Source organism: Colletotrichum truncatum, assembly GCF_014235925.2.
Source record: "Colletotrichum truncatum strain CMES1059 chromosome Unknown Contig_0002, whole genome shotgun sequence".
Taxonomy (NCBI): domain Eukaryota; kingdom Fungi; phylum Ascomycota; class Sordariomycetes; order Glomerellales; family Glomerellaceae; genus Colletotrichum; species Colletotrichum truncatum.
Genome location: NW_027222399.1, coordinates 5,919,410 through 5,944,840, shown reverse-complemented (window position 1 = coordinate 5,944,840; position 25,431 = coordinate 5,919,410). Strand labels below are relative to the sequence as shown.

The 25,431-nt window shown below is 51.8% G+C and overlaps 8 protein-coding genes across 8 annotated transcripts; 3 read left to right on the top strand and 5 right to left on the bottom strand.

The window, feature by feature from the left end:
• Positions 1–1,110: 1,110 nt before the first annotated feature.
• On the top strand, positions 1,111–5,501 carry CTRU02_204574 (exocyst complex component; the record flags this gene model as incomplete). Its single annotated transcript, XM_036721047.1, has 4 exons — positions 1,111–1,195; positions 1,267–3,353; positions 3,401–4,533; positions 4,586–5,501. 4 exons carry the CDS (start codon positions 1,111–1,113, stop codon positions 5,499–5,501), a joined length of 4,221 nt encoding a protein of 1,406 aa, XP_036587031.1.
• A 1,037-nt stretch (positions 5,502–6,538) lies between these two features.
• CTRU02_204573 (HECT-domain-containing protein) lies at positions 6,539–12,433 on the bottom strand (the record flags this gene model as incomplete). The annotated part of the gene is made up of 4 exons (XM_036721046.1): positions 6,539–6,735; positions 6,790–6,939; positions 6,989–12,012; positions 12,072–12,433. 4 exons carry the CDS (start codon positions 12,431–12,433, stop codon positions 6,539–6,541), a joined length of 5,733 nt encoding a protein of 1,910 aa, XP_036587030.1.
• Positions 12,434–14,647: 2,214 nt separating this feature from the next.
• CTRU02_204572 (dehydrogenase E1 component) lies at positions 14,648–16,092 on the bottom strand (the record flags this gene model as incomplete). The annotated part of the gene is made up of 2 exons (XM_036721045.1): positions 14,648–15,421; positions 15,481–16,092. The coding sequence occupies 2 exons, from the start codon at positions 16,090–16,092 to the stop codon at positions 14,648–14,650; spliced, it is 1,386 nt and encodes a 461-aa protein (XP_036587029.1).
• Positions 16,093–16,961: 869 nt separating this feature from the next.
• Positions 16,962–18,691, bottom strand: CTRU02_204571 (major facilitator superfamily transporter; the record flags this gene model as incomplete). The annotated part of the gene is made up of 5 exons (XM_036721044.1): positions 16,962–17,218; positions 17,290–17,746; positions 17,801–17,962; positions 18,023–18,445; positions 18,503–18,691. 5 exons carry the CDS (start codon positions 18,689–18,691, stop codon positions 16,962–16,964), a joined length of 1,488 nt encoding a protein of 495 aa, XP_036587028.1.
• A 668-nt stretch (positions 18,692–19,359) lies between these two features.
• On the bottom strand, positions 19,360–20,518 carry CTRU02_204570 (branched-chain amino acid; the record flags this gene model as incomplete). The annotated part of the gene is made up of 3 exons (XM_036721043.1): positions 19,360–20,208; positions 20,277–20,381; positions 20,441–20,518. The coding sequence occupies 3 exons, from the start codon at positions 20,516–20,518 to the stop codon at positions 19,360–19,362; spliced, it is 1,032 nt and encodes a 343-aa protein (XP_036587027.1).
• Positions 20,519–20,932: 414 nt separating this feature from the next.
• On the bottom strand, positions 20,933–23,187 carry CTRU02_204569 (branched-chain amino acid; the record flags this gene model as incomplete). The annotated part of the gene is made up of 4 exons (XM_036721042.1): positions 20,933–21,371; positions 21,474–22,686; positions 22,756–23,029; positions 23,110–23,187. 4 exons carry the CDS (start codon positions 23,185–23,187, stop codon positions 20,933–20,935), a joined length of 2,004 nt encoding a protein of 667 aa, XP_036587026.1.
• Positions 23,188–23,708: 521 nt separating this feature from the next.
• On the top strand, positions 23,709–23,876 carry CTRU02_204568 (uncharacterized protein; the record flags this gene model as incomplete). The annotated part of the gene is made up of 1 exon (XM_070204396.1): positions 23,709–23,876. One exon carries the CDS (start codon positions 23,709–23,711, stop codon positions 23,874–23,876), a length of 168 nt encoding a protein of 55 aa, XP_070062159.1.
• A 268-nt stretch (positions 23,877–24,144) lies between these two features.
• On the top strand, positions 24,145–25,164 carry CTRU02_204567 (ubiquinone/menaquinone biosynthesis methyltransferase; the record flags this gene model as incomplete). Its single annotated transcript, XM_036721041.2, has 2 exons — positions 24,145–24,416; positions 24,483–25,164. The coding sequence occupies 2 exons, from the start codon at positions 24,145–24,147 to the stop codon at positions 25,162–25,164; spliced, it is 954 nt and encodes a 317-aa protein (XP_036587025.2).
• Positions 25,165–25,431: the final 267 nt, after the last annotated feature.

Here is a 25,431-nt window from a genome sequence, read left to right as displayed (position 1 = left end):
AGTGACCGGAGGCTCGGCAGGCGAGGAGCCACTGGGATAGCATTGGGTTTCTGGGATTTGAAGCGACTGGAGTGTGGAGGGGGGGGCACTTCATTCATGGGCAGGGCAGTTTGAAACAAGGATGAGTGGGAGGCATGACGACGAGCGCCCGAGCTCTCTCACGGGACACTTGCTCCGATGGTGCGTCTGATATCGGTCCAGTGCATAGATGGCCAAAGACAGCATAACCAAAGGTAATTGGACACCGTAGTTACAATTATCTTTTTAAAATAAAAATTGATTTTGCGTGTTGCAGTCAAAACATTTAAATGATACTTGCTGCACTAAGAACTGTCTCTCGAAGGAGAGATGCAGAAAGGGATAAGCTGCAGGTGAACGAGCCAGGCGATTGCGAGACAGAAGTTAATTGGTGGTGGTGGTGGTGGTGGCATTCAGCTCGCAGAGTGAGCCACACTTGACTTTGGCCTCTCCCCTCCTAACCTCCTTCAGCACCCGACTGGGTGGCCCAGGGGAGCAGAGGCCGCTGCAAGTTCCCGTGGGTTAGTAGAGATACAGGCATTAGACAGGTACGGCAAAGTACCGTGGAGTCGAAGCAGCCCTGAACTGTTTAGAGATACTTGGCCACGAAGTAGAGCAGTGTCAGAGGCAACGAAGAAGTAGGTCCTGGTGAATGAGATATGTCACGAAAAATTCTTTTTGAGTAGTCACATCAGACTATTAAACCACTACTCAGCTATAAAGCTTTTTCTCAAAAGCTGCAGGCGATAAAGTGGCGGCGCTACTATTGAGCTGCTTAGTCCCGCACTAACAGGAGCCCCAGACTGCATGATTGAGATACTTGCATCCCCCCATTCCGAGCGGGCCCTCGAGGCTGTGGCAGCAAGCTATCCCCAAGGACAGACACAGCACACGTCGCTCTCCTACTGGCCTGCATCACGACACGACCTCGAAATCCCACCACAACCTCATCAACCTCCTCAAAACGCCCTGTCGACCACCATACCACCACCCGGCGTCGAGATAATCATGCGCATGCTTCCTCCTTCTGTCCCACGAACCCCCTCATGATTGCTCCATCTTACTGCGACGGATCGCCCAAACGGAGCAGCCATGGACAGCAGGGCCCAACGATTCGAGGATGAGAAGCGCCGCATCATCGAGAGCTGCTTCAATAAGAAAGATGTAGACGGGTCACGTACGTGCCGTTCATTTGGTTTCTTTCGAATTAGAACTAGTCTTCTCACGCTGATCATTCGTCCATCATAGTACTCGAGACCTACATCACCCATATCCGAATCACCGAATATTCCTCCCACCCTACTTCTCCTCCTCCCCCCGAAGCACGAACGCCTCAATCAGAGAAGCCCCGCGTCATTGTCATTGCCGTTAGAAAATCTGGCCGCGTGCGCATGCACAAGACGAAAGAAAATGCGAACGGCTCCTTCTCGATTGGAAAGACATGGAACCTAGATGATCTTTCTGCTCTCGAATCCTTTACGGGACCTACAGCTAATCCAACCCTCCGCGAATATGCCGGCGACACGGGCTTCATTGTCACCATCGGCAAGCCTTATTTTTGGAATGCACAGTCAGATAAGGAGAAGAGATTCTTCATCGCCAGTTTGGTAAAGATTTATGCCAAGTACACAGGAGGCAAGGTCCCAGAGTTATTAGGCTTCGACCAGGCCGAGACGGCTCAAATCCTGCGCAACGACCGACGACCGCCGCCGCCCGCCCAGCTTCCTTTCCGGCCTCCGGGCATGACACCAGATGGTTCTACTGGCCAGAGCAACCTTGGTGCTGCGAGCGCAGCGCCCTCGAACTATGGCTCTCCCTCCCCAGGACCACCGCCGGGCCCACGCCGTCCACCACCCCTCAACGGAACCAACTCTCCTGTGGGGAGCATGAGCTCATCCCTATCACAACAAGAACCGCCCACATTAAGGCGCTATGGAAACAAGAGTCAGGAATCGTTTGCTCCGTCTTTGGGAGCGCGGAGCGATGATGCGAGTAGCATGCCACCTCGCTCGAGAAACGGCATGCCTGGGCCGGGGTCCTTCAACAGGTTCGGCGACACTCCTACTGAACCGATTCCCATACCGCCACCCCAGCGCCCAGACAGCCGAGAACCGCCACCCGAGCGAAAGAGACCCCCTATGGATCCCGCGCGGCCTCAGGGCTATTCTGACCGGGATTTGGTTCCTGCGCCTTTAGTAAGCCCTGGAATGCGACGAGATCAGGTAGCCCCTCCTCCAAGGAGTACGGAACGAATTGCTGGCAGGAAAAACTCTTTATCGCAGCGATCTGATGCGGGTTCCTACAAGGACCGGCCTGTTACGCCTCTTACTCCTGGAGATGCAGGAGCGGCAGACGTGCCACCGGCACTTAGGACCCCGACGCGAAATGGAGCCACGCCGACGAGACCCCCTGCGATCGTGTCGCCGCCGCCGGAAATCCCTGTTCCTCCCGCACCTGTTTCTCCTATTGCTTCTACCCCGCCCCCGGCGCCGGCTCCGGTATCTGAACCCGGCCCCGTCGTTGAGGAGCCTCCCGTTGAGCCTGCCGAACCTCCAGCCTCTGGGCCAACCCCTCCTGTGCCGCCTCCAGTGCCAGACGAAGACAGCAGGCCTGGCCTTGGCCCGATGATCAAGTCGAAGAAGTCGAAGGGTGACCTTGCTGGGGTGCTCTGGAAGGCTGCGTCTGCTGCTGCCGCATTCAAACCTCGACCTGGAGGTGCCGGAGAAAGACTGCGTTTGGCTGCGAACAAGAGCACAGAACCTTCCGAGGGAATTACTTCTGTCTTCCAACCCCCGCCCCGCCCAACATCTTCCGATGGTCCCAAGGAGCCATTGCCAGAGTCTGTTCCCGCAACCGACCCTGCCCCTGCTCCTGCTGAGCCTCCCAAGCGGAATTCGGGTGTACCAGAGGTCAAGGTCACAGTCCCCAATTCCAGCCGTCCGACTAGCTTGCAGCCCTCAATCAAGGAAGTCAAGAAGCCAGAGGAATCTACAGCGAAAGAAGAGGCTCGAAAGTCTCTTGTGGTGGGCAATGACGCTAAATACCTCGCATCTCTCGGCGTTGATCCCACAGTCCTCGACAACAGAAGCAGCGAGTTTACAAAATGGCTCGACTACTTCGGTTGGGTGCCAGGCGAGAAGATGAGATCCCGTAACATTGAGGAGATGAAGACTGACCTCGAGCGAGAACTTAATAAAGCACAGGCGGGCGGTTGGGTGGCCCGATTCCAGGAGGAGGACGACCGAGTTGAAGCTATCAAGCGGGGCATTGATCTTGCAATTTCCGAGTGTGAAGAGATGGAGAATCTACTGACTTTGTACAGCGTCGAGCTTTCGGTAAGTCGGATATTGCCTATTTCACAATGGTCGCTCACACTTTACAGACACTTTCCGATGATATCGCATATATTGAGGCTCAAGGCCAAGGTCTGCAAGTTCAGACCGCTAATCAGAAACTCCTCAGGACAGAGCTTGAGTCTCTCCTCGAAACAACCACTATTACCACGGCTGACCTGAATGCTTTGAGAGCTGCGCCGTTGGAGGACCCTGCAGGCCTCGAGGATATCGAAATGTCACTGGTAACACTCTACAAGGCTATGAGCAAAATTGACCCGTCACTACTTGGTGGTGAACCGAGGAAGAGCGATGACCTTGAGGGTGAAGGCAATCAGGCCGTTGGTCTCGACAATACCGACTACGGCAAGATGCGAATCGTTCAAGAAAAGAAGGAGATGTACAGGCAAGAGAGTGCCATCTTCATGCGGCGATTGGTCGAGTACATGGCACGACAATTCGACGACGCTTATAACGAGACAAACAGAGCGCTCAGTGAGGCATTGTCGAGGAAGGTTGACTCTCGCCACCATGATGCCGGCCGAGACATGCTTTGGAAGTACAGCCCTTTGATCAAATACGCTAAGGACGTCGACCCTCCCAACTGGGATCGTATGATTCAGATTTATCAGGACAAGAGCTACCCTGTGTATAAGAATGAGTTCCGCCAGGTTCTAGAGGCATGGAAGCGTAATGCGCGCAAGATGTCTCCCGACGAGACTGCCGAGCTCCTGTTTACGTACGAAGTCGAGAAGCAACAGGAAGGCAGAGCGACCACCGTCAGGAAGCTTACAGTTAAGCGGAGTCAAACCTTGGCTAAAAGTCTGCGGTCGCCTATCGACAGCAGCAGCAGGTCAAACCTGAAGGAAGCAGCCGAAAGTCGCAGCCTCCCCTATGAGGTATTTGGCCACGTAGTAGATGACTTACTGCCCTTGGTCGAAATGGAGCAGAACTTCATCGTCGACTTCTTCCATGCCACAACGATGGAACAGTCGGACTTCCCTGATCTTGTCGCTGCTAGCAGGCCGAGAGACCGTAGAGGAGGAGACTTACGACGACATCGCCTAATGGAACCGGACCGTGATCTCGCCCGACGAGTCACTAAGGCTATGGAGGTGATCTTCTCCTTCTTGGAGAGGGAAGTTGGAAACCTTGTTACATGGGTCCTTCAAGCCGATCCTTTGTATGTTGACAAACCCCATCAAAGGAGGGAGAACTTGCTAACAATGTGGCAGACAAGGTGCTGGTGTGCTGGCTGTTCTCGAGCGCAGTCTCTTCGACATCCAGCAATCAAATCAGGATTTCCTTAATACTCTTTTGCAAAAACTTCACGACACTCTGGAAGCCCAATTCAAGAAGTTTGTGGACGAGCAAATTAAAGCCATCGAAGACACAAAGGTTAAGATCAACAAGCGCAAGGGAGTCATTTCCTTCATTCGAGTCTTCCCCCACTTCTCCAATGCGGTGGAGAACATCCTCTCAGGAATCGACCCGAACCTATCTGTGCGCAAGACGGTTGACCGCGAGTACGACCGCATTCTCAAGTCCATGTTCGACTCGCTCAAGATTATCGCCCGCGAGAACCCAGCCGTAAGTGTCGGCGCCGCTGGTGCCGATCCGGAAGACAAGGAAGCGCTCAACTTCCACATTCTACTCATTGAGAACATGAATCACTTTTTGGAGGAGGTGAACACACACAACCTTGAAGTGCTTGAGGACTGGCGTGAAGCCGCTACAAATGAGCTGAACGAGCACATGGGCTTGTACCTGAACGCGGTTATGCGCCGTCCACTCGGCAAGCTCCTTGAGTATATTGAGAATATCGAGGGCCAACTTCAATCGGGCAAGGGCGGTTCCAGCATCGCAGCACAGCCCTCCAACTCTAAGTCTACCTTCAACAAGGTACTCTCCACATATGATGGGCGCGAAGTCCGCAAGGGCATCGAGACACTCCGCAAGCGTGTTGACAAGCACTTTGGCGACGCAGACGACCCTGCTCTCAGCCAGAAGCTGGTGAATAAGGTACTCCGTGAGTGTGAGCGCTTCTACGGCGAGGTGGAACTACGCATCAGCCGCATCACCGCCGACGTCTACGGTGGGGACGTAATTTTCGAGTGGCCGCGTGTCGAGGTTAAGGCTGGCTTCCGCTAGGCAACGAAGCCGTTTTAATATACCTTGACTGGAACGCAGTCAGAAGTGTTTTTCTTGTGTTCGGTTTACTACCCACCGCCCTCCTCTTTTTGTGTGTTTTGCTTAACTGATGGCTGGGGACCTGAAACTCGACTACCAGCTAGCTGGACAGCTACTGATTCTTGAGTCAGTCATTAGAGGAAAGAACGGGAGGGAGAGAAGGCAGATGATGGGTTTTTCTCGCGTGTGTTTTGTTTCTAAAGGCGGGGAGAGGGCGACAGGATCGAGGTTTCAGTACCTAGGGCATCTTTTTTGCGCAAATAGGGGTCAAGATCCTGTGATGAAATGAGACTTTTTACGCATGCAATCAATGGCAACCTGTTTGTAATTTTCTGAAAGTGAATTTCTGTGCTACCAGATAAACCCTGCGCAACGGTACTGTCTAGTAATGCCATCTCCAGGTCACAGATAATATTGCACTCACAGGACCCGGTTTCCTCTTCACATGTATGAGAAGACGGTTGGGTTTCACAAATCAATTTAACCATTCTAAAGACTACGATGAACCCCATTCGTACTTTGCGTCAAGCTTCGTCTGGATCCAGATGTTGACCCAGGAGACAGTGCCGAAACAATGCTGAAAGAAATGCCTCGAGGCCAGAGCGTAGAGGCAAACTAAAATGAAGCTCTGACGCCTTAACAACCCTGCCATGCAAAGTTGGATGAGGTGTTTTCCATATGTCCCCACCCTCCAAACCGCCTCACCCAAAACTGGTGTCCTACGGTACCAGGCCGTTACCATCCGTGAAGTCTTCAGCTGTTAAAATAATGCTGTCGTTGGGCACAAATTAGATGTATCAAATCCTCTGGCCCAAAAAGTGCAGCTCTTATCGCTGCATAATCCATACTAAATTTCATGCAGGCGGGACGCTGCCCGCTGAGATGGCATCTTAGCCACCTGTAATCGCTTTCTTTTTTTCTTTTATCTCATCTTTCAGTTTTCCTCCCTCATGCTCAATTTTCTGTGTGACACACTAATTCAATGGTAGACACGTTTTCTATGAAAGATGGAACGCTCCTTGACCTTCCTTGATCGCCGTGGATAACTGCTTGCGCATCACGTCGATGCTGGTGTAGTCGGGTAGTTTGAGGTAGTTCACGCATGTCATGACGCTAGGGAGGTAGTCATCAGACGTGTAAGGAGCCTCGCTAGGCTTGCAGACGACCGTGAACATAGGCGTTAGGCTCTTGAAACCTATGACCTAAGTTAGACACGTTGGATTAAAAAGGAAACCAGGTGGTAACGTACCTCCAATGGGCAGTTTGGGGCTGCCGGTTGTGAATTGCAAGAAATCACGGCGCTCAGCTGGACTCAATTCACTCATGGTCTGGAGCAGATTCTTAACGCTCTTGCTATCCATATTGTAACCATGGTCTGCCTTGATCGAATCCATAAGTGCTAGGAGGATTGTTAGTAATTTTCAAAAGAAGGTGCGAAGTCAGCTTACTCTCAAGAGACCAGTCTTCTTCGACTCTGCCGAATAGTGTAACGAGCTCATCTGGAGTGAACGCACTCAAGGCCGAGTAGGGAAAGACTTGGGAGAAGCCAGTGCGGAAAGCATCAACCTGGCGGCGAACACCAACCCCCAAAGTCATGTCAACAACATGCTCTAGGTAAGAATCCACATTGTCAATGGTGACTCGGACCTGAGCGCCGTTGGGCATAAGCTCAATCTCTGGGTATCCGGGGAGAGTGAAGTCCAAGCATAGATCATCCAACTTAACACCATCAATGGTTATGTCTTCGGTGTCGGCAACCTTTTGTGCTGGTGTACGTGAAGGATCCTCGTCGATCTCCTTCTTAGCCAGGGCAAACTTCTTAATAGTCTTCAAAGATCGAGCCAAACCAGGGTCTACGACCTTGACAGCACCGAGGGAGGGCTTTACGCCTGGTGCAATTGAGCTGTCCCCGATGCGGAAGAAGATAGGGTTGAAATTCAGATCGATGATGCGGGAATCAATCATGGATCGAGCGACGAATTTGCCTAGGGTCTTGAATAATTGAAGAATACGTTCTCCGTTAGGAGAAGATGCTTCATCGTCACTAAGTGGTCGAGGGAAGAGTCCACTTGCACCGGAAATGTATTCCTCCGAGTCATTGGAGTCCATTTCTCTCCAAAGCTTCAGCTTCTTCTTCGAAAATTCTTTGGAGACGGTTGAATAGAATTCGAGGGTAGGTCCCAAGCCAGTACCGACCTCCTCGAAGTATTCAACCTCAAGAATGCTCTGTGAAGCACCATATAACTCCATGACCTTCAAAGCGGATTCCAGTATTTTAGATCTCGAAATGCGGACCTTCTGACGTTGGAGACGACCTAAGAACGGACGATCGTGGTCACGGCGGTCACGTCGGGAATCATCGTTGGCTGAGGCATTTTGCCAGCGAGTCATCGAACGAGCATAACCAAACGAGGTCGATTGCAAGAACAGGTGCCTTGTCTCGAAAGGAAATAGGAACGGGTATAGTCTCGCCAGGTCCTCCACCCAACTAGGAATACAGTTGCTTGCGACGATGAGCGGCTCCTCCAATTGCCTGTTCAGCTTGGCAGTAAGCTTGGTATTCACAAACTGAGACAAGGGCTCAACGTTGAGTCGAACAGCATCCTTCTCACTGTTTTCGACCATGACGTCTTCAATATTGGCATTCAAGTCGTGAAGAATGTTTAGGAGACGAAGAATCGAAGAAGTAGATGGATGCTTCGCAAGAGACGCTGGCACATTTCCTTCTCCATTCTCCTCGGCATTAGACTCAGTGTTGGGGCTGAATGATAAGGTCTCCGCAGGAGGCGGGCCAGGAGCACGGCGGAATTTGATGGGGTGAACAGCAGACCAGACACTACGGCTAAGGTGCTCGTCGGAGTTGGAGGCTGATGTGTGAACCGCACGATAAATCGTGGTTTCACTTGGGATCACCTTACCATCGAGGGTGAACTCAATGTGCCAATCTTGAGGCACAGCCTGAATGGCCGCTGCATAGGACATGGCTCGCGAGGAAGTTGAAGGCGTGGGGGTTTCTTGTGACGTCGGGACAGGTAGGCCGCTGAAACGAGTGGGTAGGGCACTTTGAGAAGGCGTCGGGATCCTTGTCCCATCGTCCTTGCGTGCAGTAACCTTCCCACCCGCCGCAACTTCCATATTGACAGCGCCAGGTTCGGGGCCGGGCGATTCTCCCATGTCCTCGTCTAAGTCCCCAACAATGGCGTCGAGGGCGCTGCTACCGCCAATGTCCTCATCATCAGAAAGCTGCTTCTCGTCTGCGCATTCCAGCGCGTTCTGCAGGTCATCGTCCTCTTCCGGAGGCGGCCTTGAGGGTGCCGGGCTGTCTCCCCCGGCTACGGCACTTCGGCGCGATGATCTCCGCAACACAGCCTTGTCTCTAGTGCTTGAAGAGGTGTCCGGAGTAGGTGCTGTCTCTGGTTGAGGCGTTGTTTTGGATTTTGTCTTGCGAAGAGATCGCGAGGCACCAGGCGTGGGTGCGCTGGGTGGAGGTGGAATAGGGCTCGAAGCAGATGCAGCTGAGGCGCGCTCGGCAAGTCTTGCTGCGGCATGGCTCAAGGGCAAACCAGCAGAGCCTGCGAGTGACGCGAGTGCTCTGGAGAGGTTGTCAGCTCGCCTAGAGCCACGTGGTCTTTCGGATAAGCTGATTCTGGGCCGTAAGTAGTCGTCCAGAGACTTGAAGGTTGCAATAGCGTGAATGGACACCATGATGTTCCGATATGACCGAGGGATTTCTGATTCCTCATCTGCTACTAGCCTGAGCCTAATCTGTTTTGCGAGCATCGATGCTGCGCTGCTGCGGTTGCCATCAAAAGTATTGTGGTGAACCGTAATGACCTCGAAATGCTCAGACCTACTGAGCAAGTCTTGCAGCTTGTGAACCATTACGCTGAAGGGAGTTGCTGGCGAATCAGCTGTTGCGGTCTTTGGTTTGGACTTAACGGTGTATCCCATGAAGACCTGTAGAAAAGCCGACTGAGCCGATCGAGCCAATTCTTCATCTGGGTTACTGAAAACATCCAGAAGAACACGAACGAGGCCGGACGCTAGTAGCTCAGCGCTCGTGACACTCTCAAGTACATCCGCGTCAAATGATGATGCCAGTCTCTTGAACAGTTCGACACCTTTCTCAGGTGCAAGGTTAGTGGCAGTCCTGTGAACGTAGAATGCCTCGATTTCTTCGGCAAGGTCTGAGAGGTTGGACAAAATCTTGGCAGCCTTCTTCTTCATGGTCTTACCATGTTTCTCAGTTTCGTGATTCTCCAAGAATTTCTTTGCCACCTCACGGATTCTTGCACGCATAGACTGTACATCCGACAGAAAGTGTTGCGGAGGTCCATCGAGTGACATAGTAGATCCTCTTGAACTAACAGGTGAGCCCGAAATGTCATCAGGATGAGGCTCGTTCTCGTTATCCTCTTCATTTTCTTCATCGTCAGACTCTTCGTGTTCGTCATCGTCTTCAGATTCATCGTTGTCTGATGACCGATCCGCAGAGTCAGCTGATGCTTGTCTCTCAGCGGTATTGGTGTCCTGAGTATCGGCGGCCTCTGGTGGGGAAGGTGTCTGCTCCTCGGCCGCGAGTTTGGTAATCTCCAATATGACGCCTTCACGGTAAAGTTGGTATCGATATACTTCATCCAAACGACTCAGAAGGAGCTCAGTGGCTTGCAGTGCTAGCATGACAAGAGAAGGATGATCTTGCTGGGATAGAATTGAGGCGAGGAAGGAGGCGTAGGGAACCGTCTTCAACGCTTCTCCCAAAATACCCTCATCCAGATTGGAGAGCATCTTTAACTGCGCAGTAAGAACCTTTTGTCGAACATTCAAGTTGACAGTGCTTGAAAAGGCGTCCGTCAAGGTTGGGAACAAGATCAGGGCAAAGCGCCGAACCTCTGATTTGCACCCATCTAGCAGCTCGATTCGCTTGTCGTTTGGTGACTTACGTGCCTTTCCAGGTGCAGTTGAGGACGGGGTAATGGGTTCTGTGGTGTTCATCTCAACAAAATCGCCGTACGAAGGGTCGGCATTGCGAGGGAGGCTAGGAAGGAGCTCGCAGATGACATTTAGGGTCTCAATGATCTGCTCTCTTGGCCGGTGAATCAAAGCCTGCATGATAACAACGCTGTCAAGCTTAGAGGCAACATCGTCCGTTCCGCTGGGCGGGGAAACGCCGGTGAGGATCTGATAGAGTGTCTCGACGACATTAAGTTTGAAGAGCTCTGCTGACAGCTGAGGGCTGGCACGAGCCGTAAAAGCTAAGACTCTAAGGAATTGGGTGTGGATATTGGGCCCAATGAGGTTGGTAGTGCCTGGAACAAGTAGTCGAAGAACCGCTTTCAGCAGATCCACGCTTACCAGCTCTTCAAGCTTTGCAGACTGGTATTTGAAGCTCTCAACGATGCCAGAAACGCAAATAGAGGCTTGCTCAACGACTCGCTGATCACTGCTACCAAGCACGTTGAGAAGGGTCGGCATAACGTCTCTGATGACAGGAAACGAATCCTCTGGAATATTTCGGCAACAGTTTGCTGCTGTTGTCACAGCAGTTCTCTGGGTGCTTGTGGCGAAAAAGTCCAGGTACGACAAGCATGCCGTGAGGCCACCTTCTCGGACAATGCTCGAGGGATACTCGGCAGAGATCTTCTCCAGTGTGCTCAGAGCTTGCTCAGCGAGATCGATGAAGGAGATCTCCAATAACTTTTGGCAGAGAACTGGCACAGCACCTCCATATACAACGTTGGCAACGCTCGCAGGTAGGGCCTCCATCAAATTTGCCAAGCATCGACAAGCGAGGAGCATGATCTCGGGGTTCTCCTCTCCAGTGATTTCGTTAGGCTGCATCAGAATGACAAGTTCCTTGACAAAAGAATCGGGCGAGAAGTGGCCAGACAGGTTGTCCTCATTCGAAACTAGGAGGATCTCGGACAGTTCCTGCAACGCGATCAGTTGCATTGATGGATCATCTTTTTGACGCAAGTTGTTCAGCAGCTCACGCAGGCGGGATGAAATGCCCGACATCATGCCTGTGAGTGCTCGCAGAGTGCTGGACAGCCCTCCAGGACCTCCTGGGCCTCCAAATCCACCAAAAGGGTCATCGTCTTCATCGTCGTACCTCCTACCATCCTCATCATCTTCATCATTATCGTCACTGTCCTCATCGTCCTGGTGCTCGGGAGGGGGAGGTGGCGGTGGAGGAAGGATTGACTCCTTCTCTGCCTCGTCAGTGCCTGTCATGGCAGTATCTTGATCGGCATTGTTGGTAGCATTTCGTTTCGTACGACGAGAAGAACCGGGTGTGTTGGCAGAGAGATCTAAACCAGCCGAGTCAGTAAAACAGTCAATTAGCCTACATTTGTTTGTCTTAGGGTTACCTGTTGCACTGGGAGCTGTTCTCTTGCTTCTGCTCGACTTGCGACTCGAGGACCCAGAAGGGGCAGTATTCTCTGAGATGCTTGCAGGGCCTGCAGGCGTGCTGTTCATTCTGGTCAGTCTAACATATGACTACATTGAATTGAAACTGCGGTTCCTTACTCTGGGCTCGACATGGTTGAGGTAGCTTTGCCTTTCCTCTTAGAACGAGGCGGGGCAGGTGTCTGGGTGGAAAGTTGAGCTGGCGAAAGGGGATCGGCGACTTTCTGTCGCTTAGATCGTCTGGTCGAAGTGGTTGTCGACTGCTGATTACCCGGAGTAGGACTGGGTGGCTGAGCTGGAGCCTTTCGTTTCCGTGACGCAGAAGCGGTAAGGTTCTGGGGACTGGAGCTCGCTGGTACAGTGGCGTTGGTGAGATCAGCACCAGCAGCGGGTTCTGTCGATGAAGCTGCGAGACTAGCTGCTTGTCTAGCAGAGGATCTGGTAATTCTAGGAGACATGAGCGACTGGTTTTTACGAGGCATGCCGACATAAAAAAAAAAAAAACGAGTGTCAGATCAAGGTAGGAAAGTCAGTTGCATCCCCGGAAATCCAGGATGCCGCCAGCCATGTGTCTCCAGCCAGGGTCAGATGTGTGGTGGATGTGAGTGGATGCGGGTACAGTGTAAGGTATGTAGTGGATTGATAGACTGGGGAGATAGAGAGGGGTTAATGGGCACCGATCTGGAGGCGACCCAGGCAGATCAGAGCAGCTAAGGAGCGAAGGAGGAGTCGAGATGAAGAAGAACAAGAAGAAGAAGAGGTGCCGAGAAGGAAAGGATCAGCCTCAGCGGTGCGGATGCAGGCAGCGCGATGCAGCAGGCGGCGTGTTTCAATGTTGGGAAGAAGACCTATCTCTGTCTTTTTTTTTTTTTTTTTTGGAGGTAGGTGAAGTGCGGTGCCTGGCAGATGGTACAGTAGGTAAAGACCCGCTTAAGTTCGATATCCAACCTGCCGGGTACCTAGTAGAGGTAGCCCTGGGTGAAGTGAGAGAGCCAGGTACCAACTGATCCTGAGGCAGAGATGGCCGTGGCGGTTTAGATTTTGGAGAATCAAATATGGTAGACGGATGGGAAGGTGCAAGGTAGGCAGGGACGACTGGCTATGGCTGGAGACTGGCTCACGACATCGGAGGCACTTGCTCTTGCTCTTGCTGGCGGTGTTCCTGGTCGCTCCCGCCGGATATTTGTCTTTCCACTTTCGTCTTTTCTTCAAGCTCGAATCTCTTTCTCTTTTCTTTCTTGCGGCACACAAACAGTGCAAAGGGATCGAAGAAAGCCTGCAAGCAGGGGCTGAAAGCATTTACCTACCGGTGGGAGGGTGACGTCGAAGCAAAGGCGGGCGAGCCCGACCCGGAAGACGATATCGTCGGCGTGGACGAGAGACGCGCGGGAGGATCGTGGTCGACTACCGATCTGGAGCGCGGATTTGCAGAGGCGATTCGTTCTGCCATGGATTACGCCATGAGGCAAGGCGGCTCTGAGCTGTGCTGACGATATGGCAGGTTTGGTATCTCGATATCTGTCGGGACGGTGTGCGTTGGAGCGTAGAGGCCCCGTGATTCGGAAGTCGCCAGCGGGAACGGAGCAGCAAGGGCGGGTGGAAAATGTGCGGTCGACCAAATCAACTGATCAAACGAGGCTTCTTTCGATCGTGAGGAATCATCGACAATCGGGTGTGGTTATTATCGTTGTTATCGTCGTTGGTGGTTGTGATCGTTCTCGTCGTCAACAAGTCGATACCGAAAATGGTGTGTTTACGGTAATGGCTCGGTCGAAGTTATGCAGAACTAAAAGCAGCATGGGAGAAGAGGTAGGTAACTGGCCTGGACTGAATGGGCCGGGCACACTGAATGACTGATGCCCGTGGCCGGCGGACGGGACACATACACACACTCCACCCACACACGCACACCACCGCTAGCAAGCACAAGGCCATACCAACACACACCAGGCAGGCGGCTCTGGTATTCCTCGTCCAGTCCACTTTTTGCACCAAGCAGCCATTAGGTCCCCCCCGGGACCACCAACGCAACCGTTGAAGGGGGATCCCTGCGGCTGAGGAGCCTTGGCTCCAGCAACTCAAGCCGCTCTTATGTCATGATACGGTCTCCTCTTGTCACACCCACCGTTTGGGTCCGTCTGAAGGGGGGCGCCAATCAGGTCGCCCTCTGCACACCGGCTGGCGATTGGAACACAGCTATTATTCTAAGCCACCTGGCAGCGTTGGCAGCCCTTAGCAGCAAAAGTAGCGCCTGCCCAATGTCCGACCGTACAGTCTTTGGCAGCCTGACAGGAGGACAGAGTCCAACATGGCAGCAGCAGCATCCCAATTTTCGCGCTATAGCATCGCACAGCACGATATCATTATGGAGCCCGGTCTCCGTTTGGCACCTCCACATTTACGCTCAGGACCTTACACCAGATCCCGACGGAGCTGATTCAGGCGAAGTGGAGAGATGGAATTCCTGACTCCTGTTACGCCATCAAGGGACCTTTAGTCAATCGTTGCCCATTTCTAAGCAATAGAAGCAAAAAAACACCTCACAGAAACTGGGTCACCAATAATCTCATTTAAAACCACTTGTTTCCTGAGGCTATCCGTACTACTATCCGCTGCTCCGGGGACTCCGCCGATATGACTGGTTTCTAAGCAATAATTGTACCATTATGCAACAAGAACAAGAACAACAAGTTGGTCTAAGCTTTTAGGCTGTCCTTGCCTCCCTCAAATTCATTAAAATCGTACTCATTGGGGTATTTGTCGAGGTGTTCCCGCAGTTGCGCCATTTGCTGCTTTAAATCCGGCGTCAGTTCCTCGTAGACGTCTTCGAACATGGTCCGGATGGGCGGCTTCTTTTCCATTTCGGCCTCCTTGAATGCCTTCAAAACCTCCCGTCTTGTCGAGTCTCGGCATTCCTTCTCTTTGCTCTCATCCCACATTCCCTTGGCCTCCATCCACTTGCGCAGTCGCGTGATGGGGTTATCTCTGCGCTTCCAGTCTTCCACTTCAACTCTGGCACGATAGGCAAAGGAATCATCCGATGTGCTGTGATGGCTCACTCGGTAGGTCATAGCCTCGATCAGGACGGGTCTTCCCCCGTTCTCAAGCGCCATCTCTCGGGCCCTCTTCGTAGCCTCTCGGACGGCCCAGATATCGTTGCCGTCTACTCGGATAGTGTCAATTCCGTATCCGAGACCACGGCTGGCGATACCATCTCCTCTGTACTGCTCCAAAGTCGGCGTAGAAATAGCGTAACCGTTATTCCGGCAGATGAAGATGACGGGGCATGATCTCGTAGCTGCAATATTCAGAGCGGCATGGAAATCACCCTCACTTGCGGCACCCTCACCGAAGTAAGCCGCAACAACTCTCGGTGGTATTGATTGGTCCTGCATCCTCTGCATTTTCAAAGCATACGCTGCTCCAGAAGCCTGCGGCAGTTGCGTGGCCAGCGGTGACGAAATGGTATGCTGTTCATGACTGTTAGACAAGACCCTGTTAAGAGGGGGAAAAACAGGGGACCACTTACGATGTTCAGCTCTTTACTACCGTAGTGCACCGGCATATTCCTGCCTCTTCCAGGATCCTTGGAGTTAGCAAACAGCTGGTTCATGAAGTCCGCTGTCGTAAACCCTCGTTGCTTGAACACGCCCTGCTCACGGTACTGGCAGAAGACAACGTCCTCGGGCGAGAGTACGCTAGCGGATCCTACGCTCAGAGCCTCCTCGCCGGCAGAGACCATGTAGAAGCTCAGCCGACCCTGGCGCTGCGCATCAAACATGATAAGGTCCATGACGGAGATGAAGATCATATCCTTGTACAGCTTCACGACCTCCTCTTCGCTGAGATCGGGCGTGAAGGACTCGTCTACAATGGCGCCGTTCTGGTCGACGACTCGGTAGGTCGGAACGGCGGGGTAATCCCCAGGGGTCTCGAACTTGAGCGTGCTCGTGAAGGCGCTCTTCACAGCGCCAGGGAAGGAGACATGATTCGCATTGGGTCGCTGGGACAGATTGCTCGCTGCTCGGCTCGGGACCGTCGTTGCTGCGAAGGGAGCCGCAGCTGTCGCTGGAGAGATGCCGCTGGCTCGAGGAATGACCCTACGCAGGGGTGCACGGCGAAGCATCCTAGAAGACCTCATGGCGACGATTGACTGGTTCCAAGTTTTAACGATATAGAAAGCAAGAACTTAACATTCAGTCTCGTACTAAAAGAAGTAGAAAAACGTCCCAAAACGCAGCGGGAAGCCGAGACAAACAAACACCCTTCGCGCGGCGGGAGTCGTCTACCGTCGGCCGGCCCTGCGACGTCATGACTGAGCCGAAGGAAAGCGAAATGCGATTAACCCGAGGCGAGCAAGCAAGCCCCTCACCCCCGTTCAATGCCGCCCCCGCGCCCCCCGCGTGCGACTGGAGCCGATAAGGGACCGAACGAACTTTGACAGGGGGTGTGATTGCGATTATTTATTTACCAGCGCAGACAATAAAGTTATGTTTTCCCCCGTGCTGGATGCACCTGTCTGGGGGCCTTGGGGTCGAGTATTTTTCTGTTTGAGGATCAAACTGACAGCCGTTTAGCGCATAAATGAGGCTTGCTACCTTGACAGAATGACGTATGTTTCTGTAACGGAACGTTTGTGGCACCGTAACCTGTAGATGTGAGTTCATTGAAAGCGTCTTACAGAAATAGAGGACTTGACACATTTTGCTTCCACCACTTATCAATGTCTCGCGCGACCACATTACGCCTCTCTATCTCCATCAATGGGACGTTCTTGGAAACAAAATAGTCTCTTGGCTCTTCGACATCACCGCTGAATGAACATGGATTTGCACGGGGCCTCTTTTTGTGGTTACCATGACCTTTGCTCGGAAGAACCCCTACCAACATTTCTAAAGCGGCCGTCCAGTGCTCAATTTGCTTACTTTATCAAATTGGACTTCATTTTCAGTTAATTTCTTGCTGTCACGGTTGGTGGAGCTGCCAATGGACTTCTTGTTGGTACTGAGTCTAATATGTATAACGAAAACCCTTGTTCTCCCAATCTGTCTTGTCTTCTCTCTCCGATTCGAGACCAGCTTGCACTTTGTCTTCCGGAATGCCGTAGTTAAAATCCCGGCGTTTGTTTTCGAAAATGCACAGCAGAGAGTAAACCACGCCAGACACGGCCATGAGAGCAAAGGCGAACATCATGGCGCCGATACCAAGCGGGTATCTCGGGGCCTGGCTGGAGAGGAACAGTTGCGGCCCAATGATATTTCCGATAGCTATGAAAATTTAGTTAGTCTTAGTTCCTAAAGCCACAACTCTGCTGAGAGGGCGAGGCTCTGTCACTCACCATAGCAAACAGCAACGGAAACGCCCATGAAGCTCTTTTTCGTTGCGCCCGCCGTATTAGAAGAGTTCAGACTCAACATGAAAACGAAGGGGGGGTTATAAAAGCCCATCAGATAGACCATGGCTAATGAGGCGTCCCGGTTCACGTTCACGTCAAGAGTATGTACCATGATGGCGCCAACAAGACCGATAAGCGCTGAGACGATCCAGAAAAGGCAGCGCAGGTTCTGCACAAAGAACGAAATTGCCGTCAAGATTGTACCAGCAACCATAGCGACAGCGGCCTGGGGTGTGGCCATAAGCACTGTCTTGGTCTGGCTGAAGCCATAGCCGGCGATGATGAGGGGGTTGAAATTTGTGATACCCGCGTTGGCGATGGCATAGCCAATGCCGCAGGCCCATACGCACCAGCACTTGGGATCCTTCAGTGCTTCAAGAATCTGCTTACCGTCGAATTTCTGGTCCGACATTAGCCTTTGACCCCAGGTTTAGGGTTGAAGCACAAGCCATACCTTGTGATTATTCACGCCCGTCTGGTTAGCCGCAAGTCGGATGATAGCCGCCTTCTTTTCCTCTTCGCTGAAGAACCAGGCCTTGGCAGGAGAATCCGGCAGGGCAAAAAGAACAACGAAGCCTGTAAGAATAGTAACAGCTCCGTAGATGAGGAAGATGTACTAACAAACAAGTTAGTAACTCACGTTTCTGCGATCTACAGCTAAACAGGACCATTTTACCTTCCAAGTAGCCAAAGACCCCTTGATATTACCAATAGCATATGACAGAATGCCACCAAAAACACCGGCAAAGGTGTTATGCCACAAAGCTGTCCGAAGCGGCTGCTCCTCACGGCGGTACCACGTCGAATTGAGCACCAACATGCACGGCAAGAGAGCTGCTTCAAAAACGCCGAGGAGGACACGAATAGTTGCTAGCCCTGCAAAATTGTGGCATGCTGCCATGAGACAAATGGCGGCGCCCCAGAGGACGAGGCACGCTCCGATGTATTTGCCGATTGGCACTCTGGTGATGAGCCACAGACTAGGCAATTCCATGGCAAGGTATCCGAAGTAGAAGATACTGCCGAGCCAAGAGTACTCTTGGCCCTTAAGATTGGTGTCTTGTCGCAAACCATAGACTGCGGCGAAACCGAGAGCGTTCTGAATATATCAAGTTAATTTTTGATATTCAGAGTGCATTGGAAGGGGGCTTTATGCCTTGTCAAGAAATGCGAGGGTCATGCTAAGCACGGCGCATGGTAGGACTACAAGGTCCGTCTTCATGAGCAACCTTCTGTTCAGCGCGGGAGTTAGCACCTCAGACTCGTTGAAGTGCGTCTCATCGTGAGATCTCTTGTCTTCCGCCTGGTTGATCACCCCATTGTTGGCTACAGGTTTCGGATCCATTGTGCAGAGCTACTCTGTGTTTTGGGTTCGACAGCCGTGTAAGTCGAATATGTCTGAGGTCAACAAGTACCAAAACTTGCTGGGTCGACAATTCAACTGGATATAATTCGGTTCAAAACGAGGTCGAGGTTGAGAGCAAAACAAACAACAAAGCTTTCGCCATGGCAGCAAAAGTCGCGGGGGAAAACGCAGATATTTCACTTCGCACCTTACATCATCCACTATCCTGAGTAACAGAATCCTTGGACGTCGATTTCGATATGGAGAATAGAGCTTCAATAGCGATTGACGAAATCCAACTACGAGATCACGCAATGAGAAGGTGGACCGAGTTCGGTCCCCACCGAGACGAACGCCGATTGATATCGGCCCAGTCCGAGTTCTCACCGCTGACTCGTGCCACCAACACCCACTTGTCCGAAGTGCTAAGGTTATTTCTAGTGGTCTACTATGGCGACATGGTTTCAAGTGGCAAGTAGAGACTGATCCGGGGTTACGATGCTTGTGGAAGACCAAGCGTCTCGCATGGGAGAATGTGGCACTCAACCAGACCTGCAGAGTGTTCTGGACAAATATTTCCAAGTATTTAGAAACCAGCGGTGGATTGCACATGGTGAATGGCACTATCTGCTTGCGTTTCAATATTTTAAACCATGGCTGAAAGACATTTACAGCTTCAAACACTTCAAAATACTCAAGTCTCGCGGTTTTTCCAGATCAGCCAGAATCTCCTCTCTCGATCTAGCCACATCCCGTGCCACCTCCGCTGCGTATAATTTCTGGATAGCGGCAGTCATGGGCCCCTTCTGTCCATCTCCCAGTTTCCGCCCATCTACCTCGGTGACATGAATCTGAGATGGGAACGTTCCGGTGCAGAAGGCCTCGTCGGCACCATACACCTCAGTCAACGCAAAATCGAGCTCCCGGACAGTGATGCCATTGGCGCGACACACGTCGATGGTCTTCTGACGAGTGATACCCTGCATCTGATTGTCCTTAGTCGGCGCCCAAACCTCGTCTCCGCGGATGATAAAGAAGTTAACGGAGTTGCAAGTCTTGACAAAGCCATTGAGATCCAGCATCAGAGCCTCGTCGACGCCCATCACATTGGCGCTCACGCAGGCTTGGACGTCTGTGGCTTTGGAGATGTGATTCCACTGCTCGTCCTTGACGTCGGGCGGGCCACGGCGTACCCACGTTGTGCCAAGACGCAGGCCACGTTCCTTTGCGGCCGGATCAACGGCCTTGATCTCGGGGATAATGACAATGAGCGGAAGCCCAATGTTCACATGTGGGTTCTGATAAGGGGTTGACTTCAGGCCTCGGCTGACCACAAGGCGAATGTGTACGTGAGGCTCGCCGCCCATATCGTTGGCGTCAAGGGTTCGATGAAGTAAAGATAAGAGGTCACCCTTCGTCAGGCCCAGGTCCATGTACATAGCCTTCGCAGATTGAAATAGCCGGTTGATATGTTCCTTGGCGAACTGGATGCGACCCCTGACAGCCCGAATGCCTTCCTGCAGTAGACACACAATGTCAATTCAACTGTGAAACCCACAGTACCTTAGTATTCCCGTCTACATACCCATATACCATCACCAATAAGAAAACTGGAGTCGAATACCGAGACCATTGCTTGGTCTCTAGGGACCAGGCGGAATTTGTTGGTGACTCCATCGCGAATGCCAACCTACGAAAAACATAAGCACAAACGATGTTGAATTAGATGAGTCTTCAGATTAAACTTACTAATATGGATGCATTCTTGGCATTGAAAACAGATGTATGGCTTGTAGCTGGTTGGTTCTTAGATTCGGGCTGAGCCATGGCTTCTCTGATGTTCGCCAGGGGCGATTGCGAAAGTAACCCCAAAAACGGTGTGCTTGGTGACCAGGTCCCAAATGAGTTAGAGAATTCCGCACGAAATATTAAGGCTTTTCTTGGGATTTATCTTGAAAAAAAATGCTCGCAGTTCAGAGCTGTGTAGTTGCCATTCAGACACTTGATGGGGTGGTTTGGTGGGCACTAGACTCGGTGGAGGCCGAAGGTGTAATACCGTAGATCGAAGATTGTACTTGGTACAATCTCGGTCCGTCCCGAACCCCTGAAATCTGGTTGAAGCTCTTTCGCCCGCGGTGGATTTTACAATTCCGCTCTAATGAACAGAATATTATCCAATTTGGTAGTCCAAAACTGCAGTAAATCCATCTGTGCGTGGGAAATGACGTAACTGTCTGTGGCTCACCCCAATTCTGCGTTGTCGTTAGGTTGAAGTTCATCCAAAAAGGAGCCATACCAGGCCGCCAAGCCTTCATCCATATTGACATGACTGGTATCGAAGTAACCTGTGACCTGACTAACATAAGTCTCCAGCACGTCACCTTGGAAAAATAATTGTGACTGTAGACCATCAGAATCAAACATGCCCAGTCCATTGGAAGAGTTGATGGGGGCTGCTGATGAATGATCTGTAACTATTGCCTGAGAACTCAGCGAATCCCAAGCTGCGGGACCGTAGACTTTGATCCTAGCAGCCTGCAGAAGGTCGCGGTATTTCAAAAGGGAGTCTTCTTTCATCCAGGCAATCCCGCGGTCGATGATATCGATACATGCCGCCACGTCGTTTCCATGGGTGTGGAGTACATGAGAGTCAGAGTTTCGAGCCATTGTTTTCGTGTACCTGGAAAGAATTGTCAGGGTTTAGGAATGCGGTAAAAACTGACATAGCTCAGTAGAAAGTGATCAACTCTGAAGAGAAGGAAAAGTAATTGAACCAGCTCACCAGTCGCAGTAGAGGCCTGCGAGCCCTACCATTAGAACTGCATGTACATGACGGAAGCAGCGGCATACAGCGCTGATGCCATGATGTGTCTCCAGCTTTGTCCATTGGCGTACGGTACCAGATACAGCCCGCGAGGAAATCTCAACCATCTCGTGGGATGGAATCATGAATGTGGGTGAAGGCCGATACATCAGCAGCAGAAGAAGGCCATACTCAACTTTAATTTCTGAATATTCCCGAGTGCCTTCAATATCTAAGGCTTCGGTATCCCGTTTCCAGGATTGCAATTCCTGTTGAATCTTGTCGATTTCGTCACAAATGTTCTGGAAGGTAGTCCGGGATGCTCGTCCATCAGCGCCTCTGGCAATGTACACAGATTCCAGTACACGCCCGCCTATTTGCCGCAGCCGTACCAGATGATTGAAGAGCTTGACGTTGAGCCTGTGAATTGTAGGCGCAAATTGCGCCTCGTGATTCGTCAGGCTATCCATACTGTTTTCTACCGGCTTAGGTGCGTCTATTGCGTGGTCTCGAATGGACAAGACCCGTCCAGTTATCAAGGCGATTTGTCGTTCTAAGCTGTAGACACACCACCACGTGCGGTTACGGACTTCAGTATCCTCGTAGCTGAAGTCACCCGCGGCCGCAGAGCGTCGGTGAAGTCCCATTTCGATGGCTGCTGACATAGCATACCGGCTGAGGTGCCAGAGGTCATCGCCATGGCTTCTTATGTTTGAGTTTAGCATCCACAAGCTTAGAAGAAGGACACATTGTAGCCCTTGAATATCCCGTGGATGGTCGTGAAAGTCCAGGAAATATCGCAAGCCCGTTTGAAAGTAGTCAGATGGGCTGTTTAAGTCCATCATTCGACGGTACTCCTGACTTTCGGAGGAGTGTGCAGAAGCAAGGGCCAGAACCATCAAAACCAGAAACTTTTGATAGGGACTACATCTAGCTGGATCTTCGTATAAACAGCCGACGCTAGCTCTCAAAAATGGAAGCGATACAAAGGGCCACCAGATATGAATGCGACGGATGTATTCAGCAAGCAATTGCTTCGCAACTGGCTGCGGGGGAAGCGCAGCGTTGTGACAAAACAAGTCTCGGTCCAAATCAAACATTGGCGGACGACTCGCATGTTGCCTAATTGGGGATTTTAAGTCAATTTGCTTGAAGAATATTCGAGCAAAGGTTGAGCCGGTGGCACTTCCCACTGCGCCGAACACATTTGGTCAACGATGGGCTTTTCTGAGGCAGAACCTAAGCACGAGAGTCCACTTACGGTATAGTCTGTCTACATAACTATTTGGCCGTCCAATTGCTAGAACACCGATCTCCTCGGCTTCCTTGCGCAAATCTCCAAAACGACTGGCTTCAAGGTCTTGAGGTGGCTGTTCTGCCGTGCCTTGGCTAAGACTGTCGACCTTGGCCTGCAGCTCCTTGATTCTGTCTTGTAGGCTTTTGACAGCAGCGTAGGAATAGGTCACGCATTCCGTGATATTGCACTGCTCATTCTGTTTCTGGCATGCCGAGCAACGGGGGACCGTCAGATCACACTTAGCTAACAGCATTAGTTAATGATATCTAGTTTGGGGTTTCTTCATCGTTCCTCGATGATATGAGGGCGGCCTAGTACCTTTACTTTACGAGAATGGCATCGACTGCACGCTTTAGATGCGGTTGGCGGAAACCGCGCCTCCCAACTTGGATCCATCAGTTGGAAGCGTAGACACTGACCAAGCTGTTACTGGCACGATAAACGGAGTTGTGGTTACCATGGCTCGTGGTGCCAGAGACTCTGATTTGAAGGGCAGTGTGCTTACAGTATTGCACACCGTGTTAAATCTGCCCGTAACCTGTAGTGCTATCCCACGTTGCAGACCAGGTTCCTTATCGTTGCCCCACTTCCCGATATCGATACAAGGAGGTCCACCTTACAGCATTCAGCGGGGATGTAAGTGACCCTGGGCAAGGCTTCATGGCATGAGATTGTGAGAGTTAGGTGAAGGGAACAGAGGCAGTTGCGTGTTCAGTGATGCTCAGGTAACTTCCAATAAATCAGCATATTGGTACAAACACAGAAATTCAAAAATTCCACCTTTCTTATGCACATAGCAACCACACCCATTCCACAACCTCCAGAACTAGACCTTGTCGTCAACTTCACCCAGGCAGCTTCACCCACCAAAAATCCTAAAACAGCCAACATAAAGAAACAAGAGAAAAAGCAAAACGATGAGTCCCTCTTCCAAGATAGCCATCTTGATTATTATGATCACACTGCTCCTGTGTGCCTTAGCCTACTACGCTCGCAGTCAAATTCACGCATTCGCCAAGGCTCTTGCCCAGCATCGAGCTCAAAGTAAGGAACGCGAGGGTAGCGACACAGTCGCCACGGTCTAAGTAGGTTCTTCCTGAAAGCCTATGCGATCTTCTGGACGGACTGGTGTTTCTTTACTCGACGTTGTGGTGTTCATCTTCAGTTTCTTATTAGTCAATTAAGACGTGGCTTGACCCCCTTGTTCTGGCCCAAGAAAACGTCTCCATGTCGCGCACCAGCCACACCAAATCTATCTCCACCAAAATTTCCATCCTTCGCAGCTCTCGATCGACTGACATCCCAATCGCCAGGACTTCCCGCTGTTCCGCGAAACCAAGCCATTTCTCGAAAATGGCGACCAGACGCGCCCTCCGCACGCCATTGAGCGTACGATCCATTTCCACACCATTTGCTTCCTCTCAATATCTGCCCCGCCCTTTCGCAATCGCCTGTCGATCCATCAATACCGGCTCCGCAGAGCGCCCCAAGACAACACACTTTGGCTATGAGACTGTTCTTGAATCCGAGAAGGCTGAGCGTGTCGCCGGTGTCTTCCATAATGTTGCCGACTCTTACGATCGTATGAACGATCTCATGTCCTTTGGCTGGCATAGAATATGGAAGTACGTCCTTATTGTTTCTCCTTCACCTTACACGATCTTTCTCACCACTAACACTTCTTCTGCCAGGGACCACTTCGTCTCCTCCCTTCAGCCGGGCCTCTCGGCCTCTAACCCCCCAGCTCCCCAGCACATTCTAGACATCGCCGGTGGAACCGGTGACATCGCTTTCCGCATGCTTCATACTGCACACAACGTTAACAAGAACCCCGACGTTCGCGTTACAATCTCTGACATCAACGCCTCCATGTTGGCTGTTGGTCGCGACCGCTCCAAGGCGCTCCCAGCGTCCCAGCAGGCCGCCATTTCTTGGCTTGAGGCCAATGCCGAGAAGCTCCCTGAAGGCGCCATCGCCGACAACTCAATCGACCTGTACACTGTCTCGTTCGGTATCCGCAACTTCACCAATATCCCCGCTGCCCTGCGCGAGGCCTACCGCGTCCTTAAGCCTGGCGGCGTCTTCGCCTGCCTCGAGTTCAGCAAAGCCGACCAATACCCTCTCTTCAACGCCGTTTACAAGCGCTGGTCCTTCAGCGGCATTCCTCTCATCGGCCAGCTCGTCGCCGGCGACAGAGACAGCTACCAGTACCTCGTTGAGAGCATCGAGCGATTCCCTAGCCAGACGGAGTTCCGGGACATGATTAAAGACGCCGGGTTTGTGGTTGCTGGCGAGGGTTATGAGAACTTGACGGGCGGTGTTGCAGCCATCCATAAGGGCATGAAGCCCATCGCCCCAAAGGGGGACTCGTGAAGGGATGGTAAGGATGGAGAAGTTTTGGTCTGGATTGGGAGGCAGACGAGCCTACGGGCTCTTGTACAATGTTGAAACTGTACTAACACAAAATCACCTGGCATGACTGCATAGACGGCGGGTAACCCCAATAGACTCTATACGATGAATGTAAATCAAACTGGCCGCTGGCCCTGTACAACAGCCAATCTCTAGCACACTCTGTGCGCAGGAGTTTAACAAGCAATATCCTTCTATAAGCATGACTGGAACATATAGATGACACAA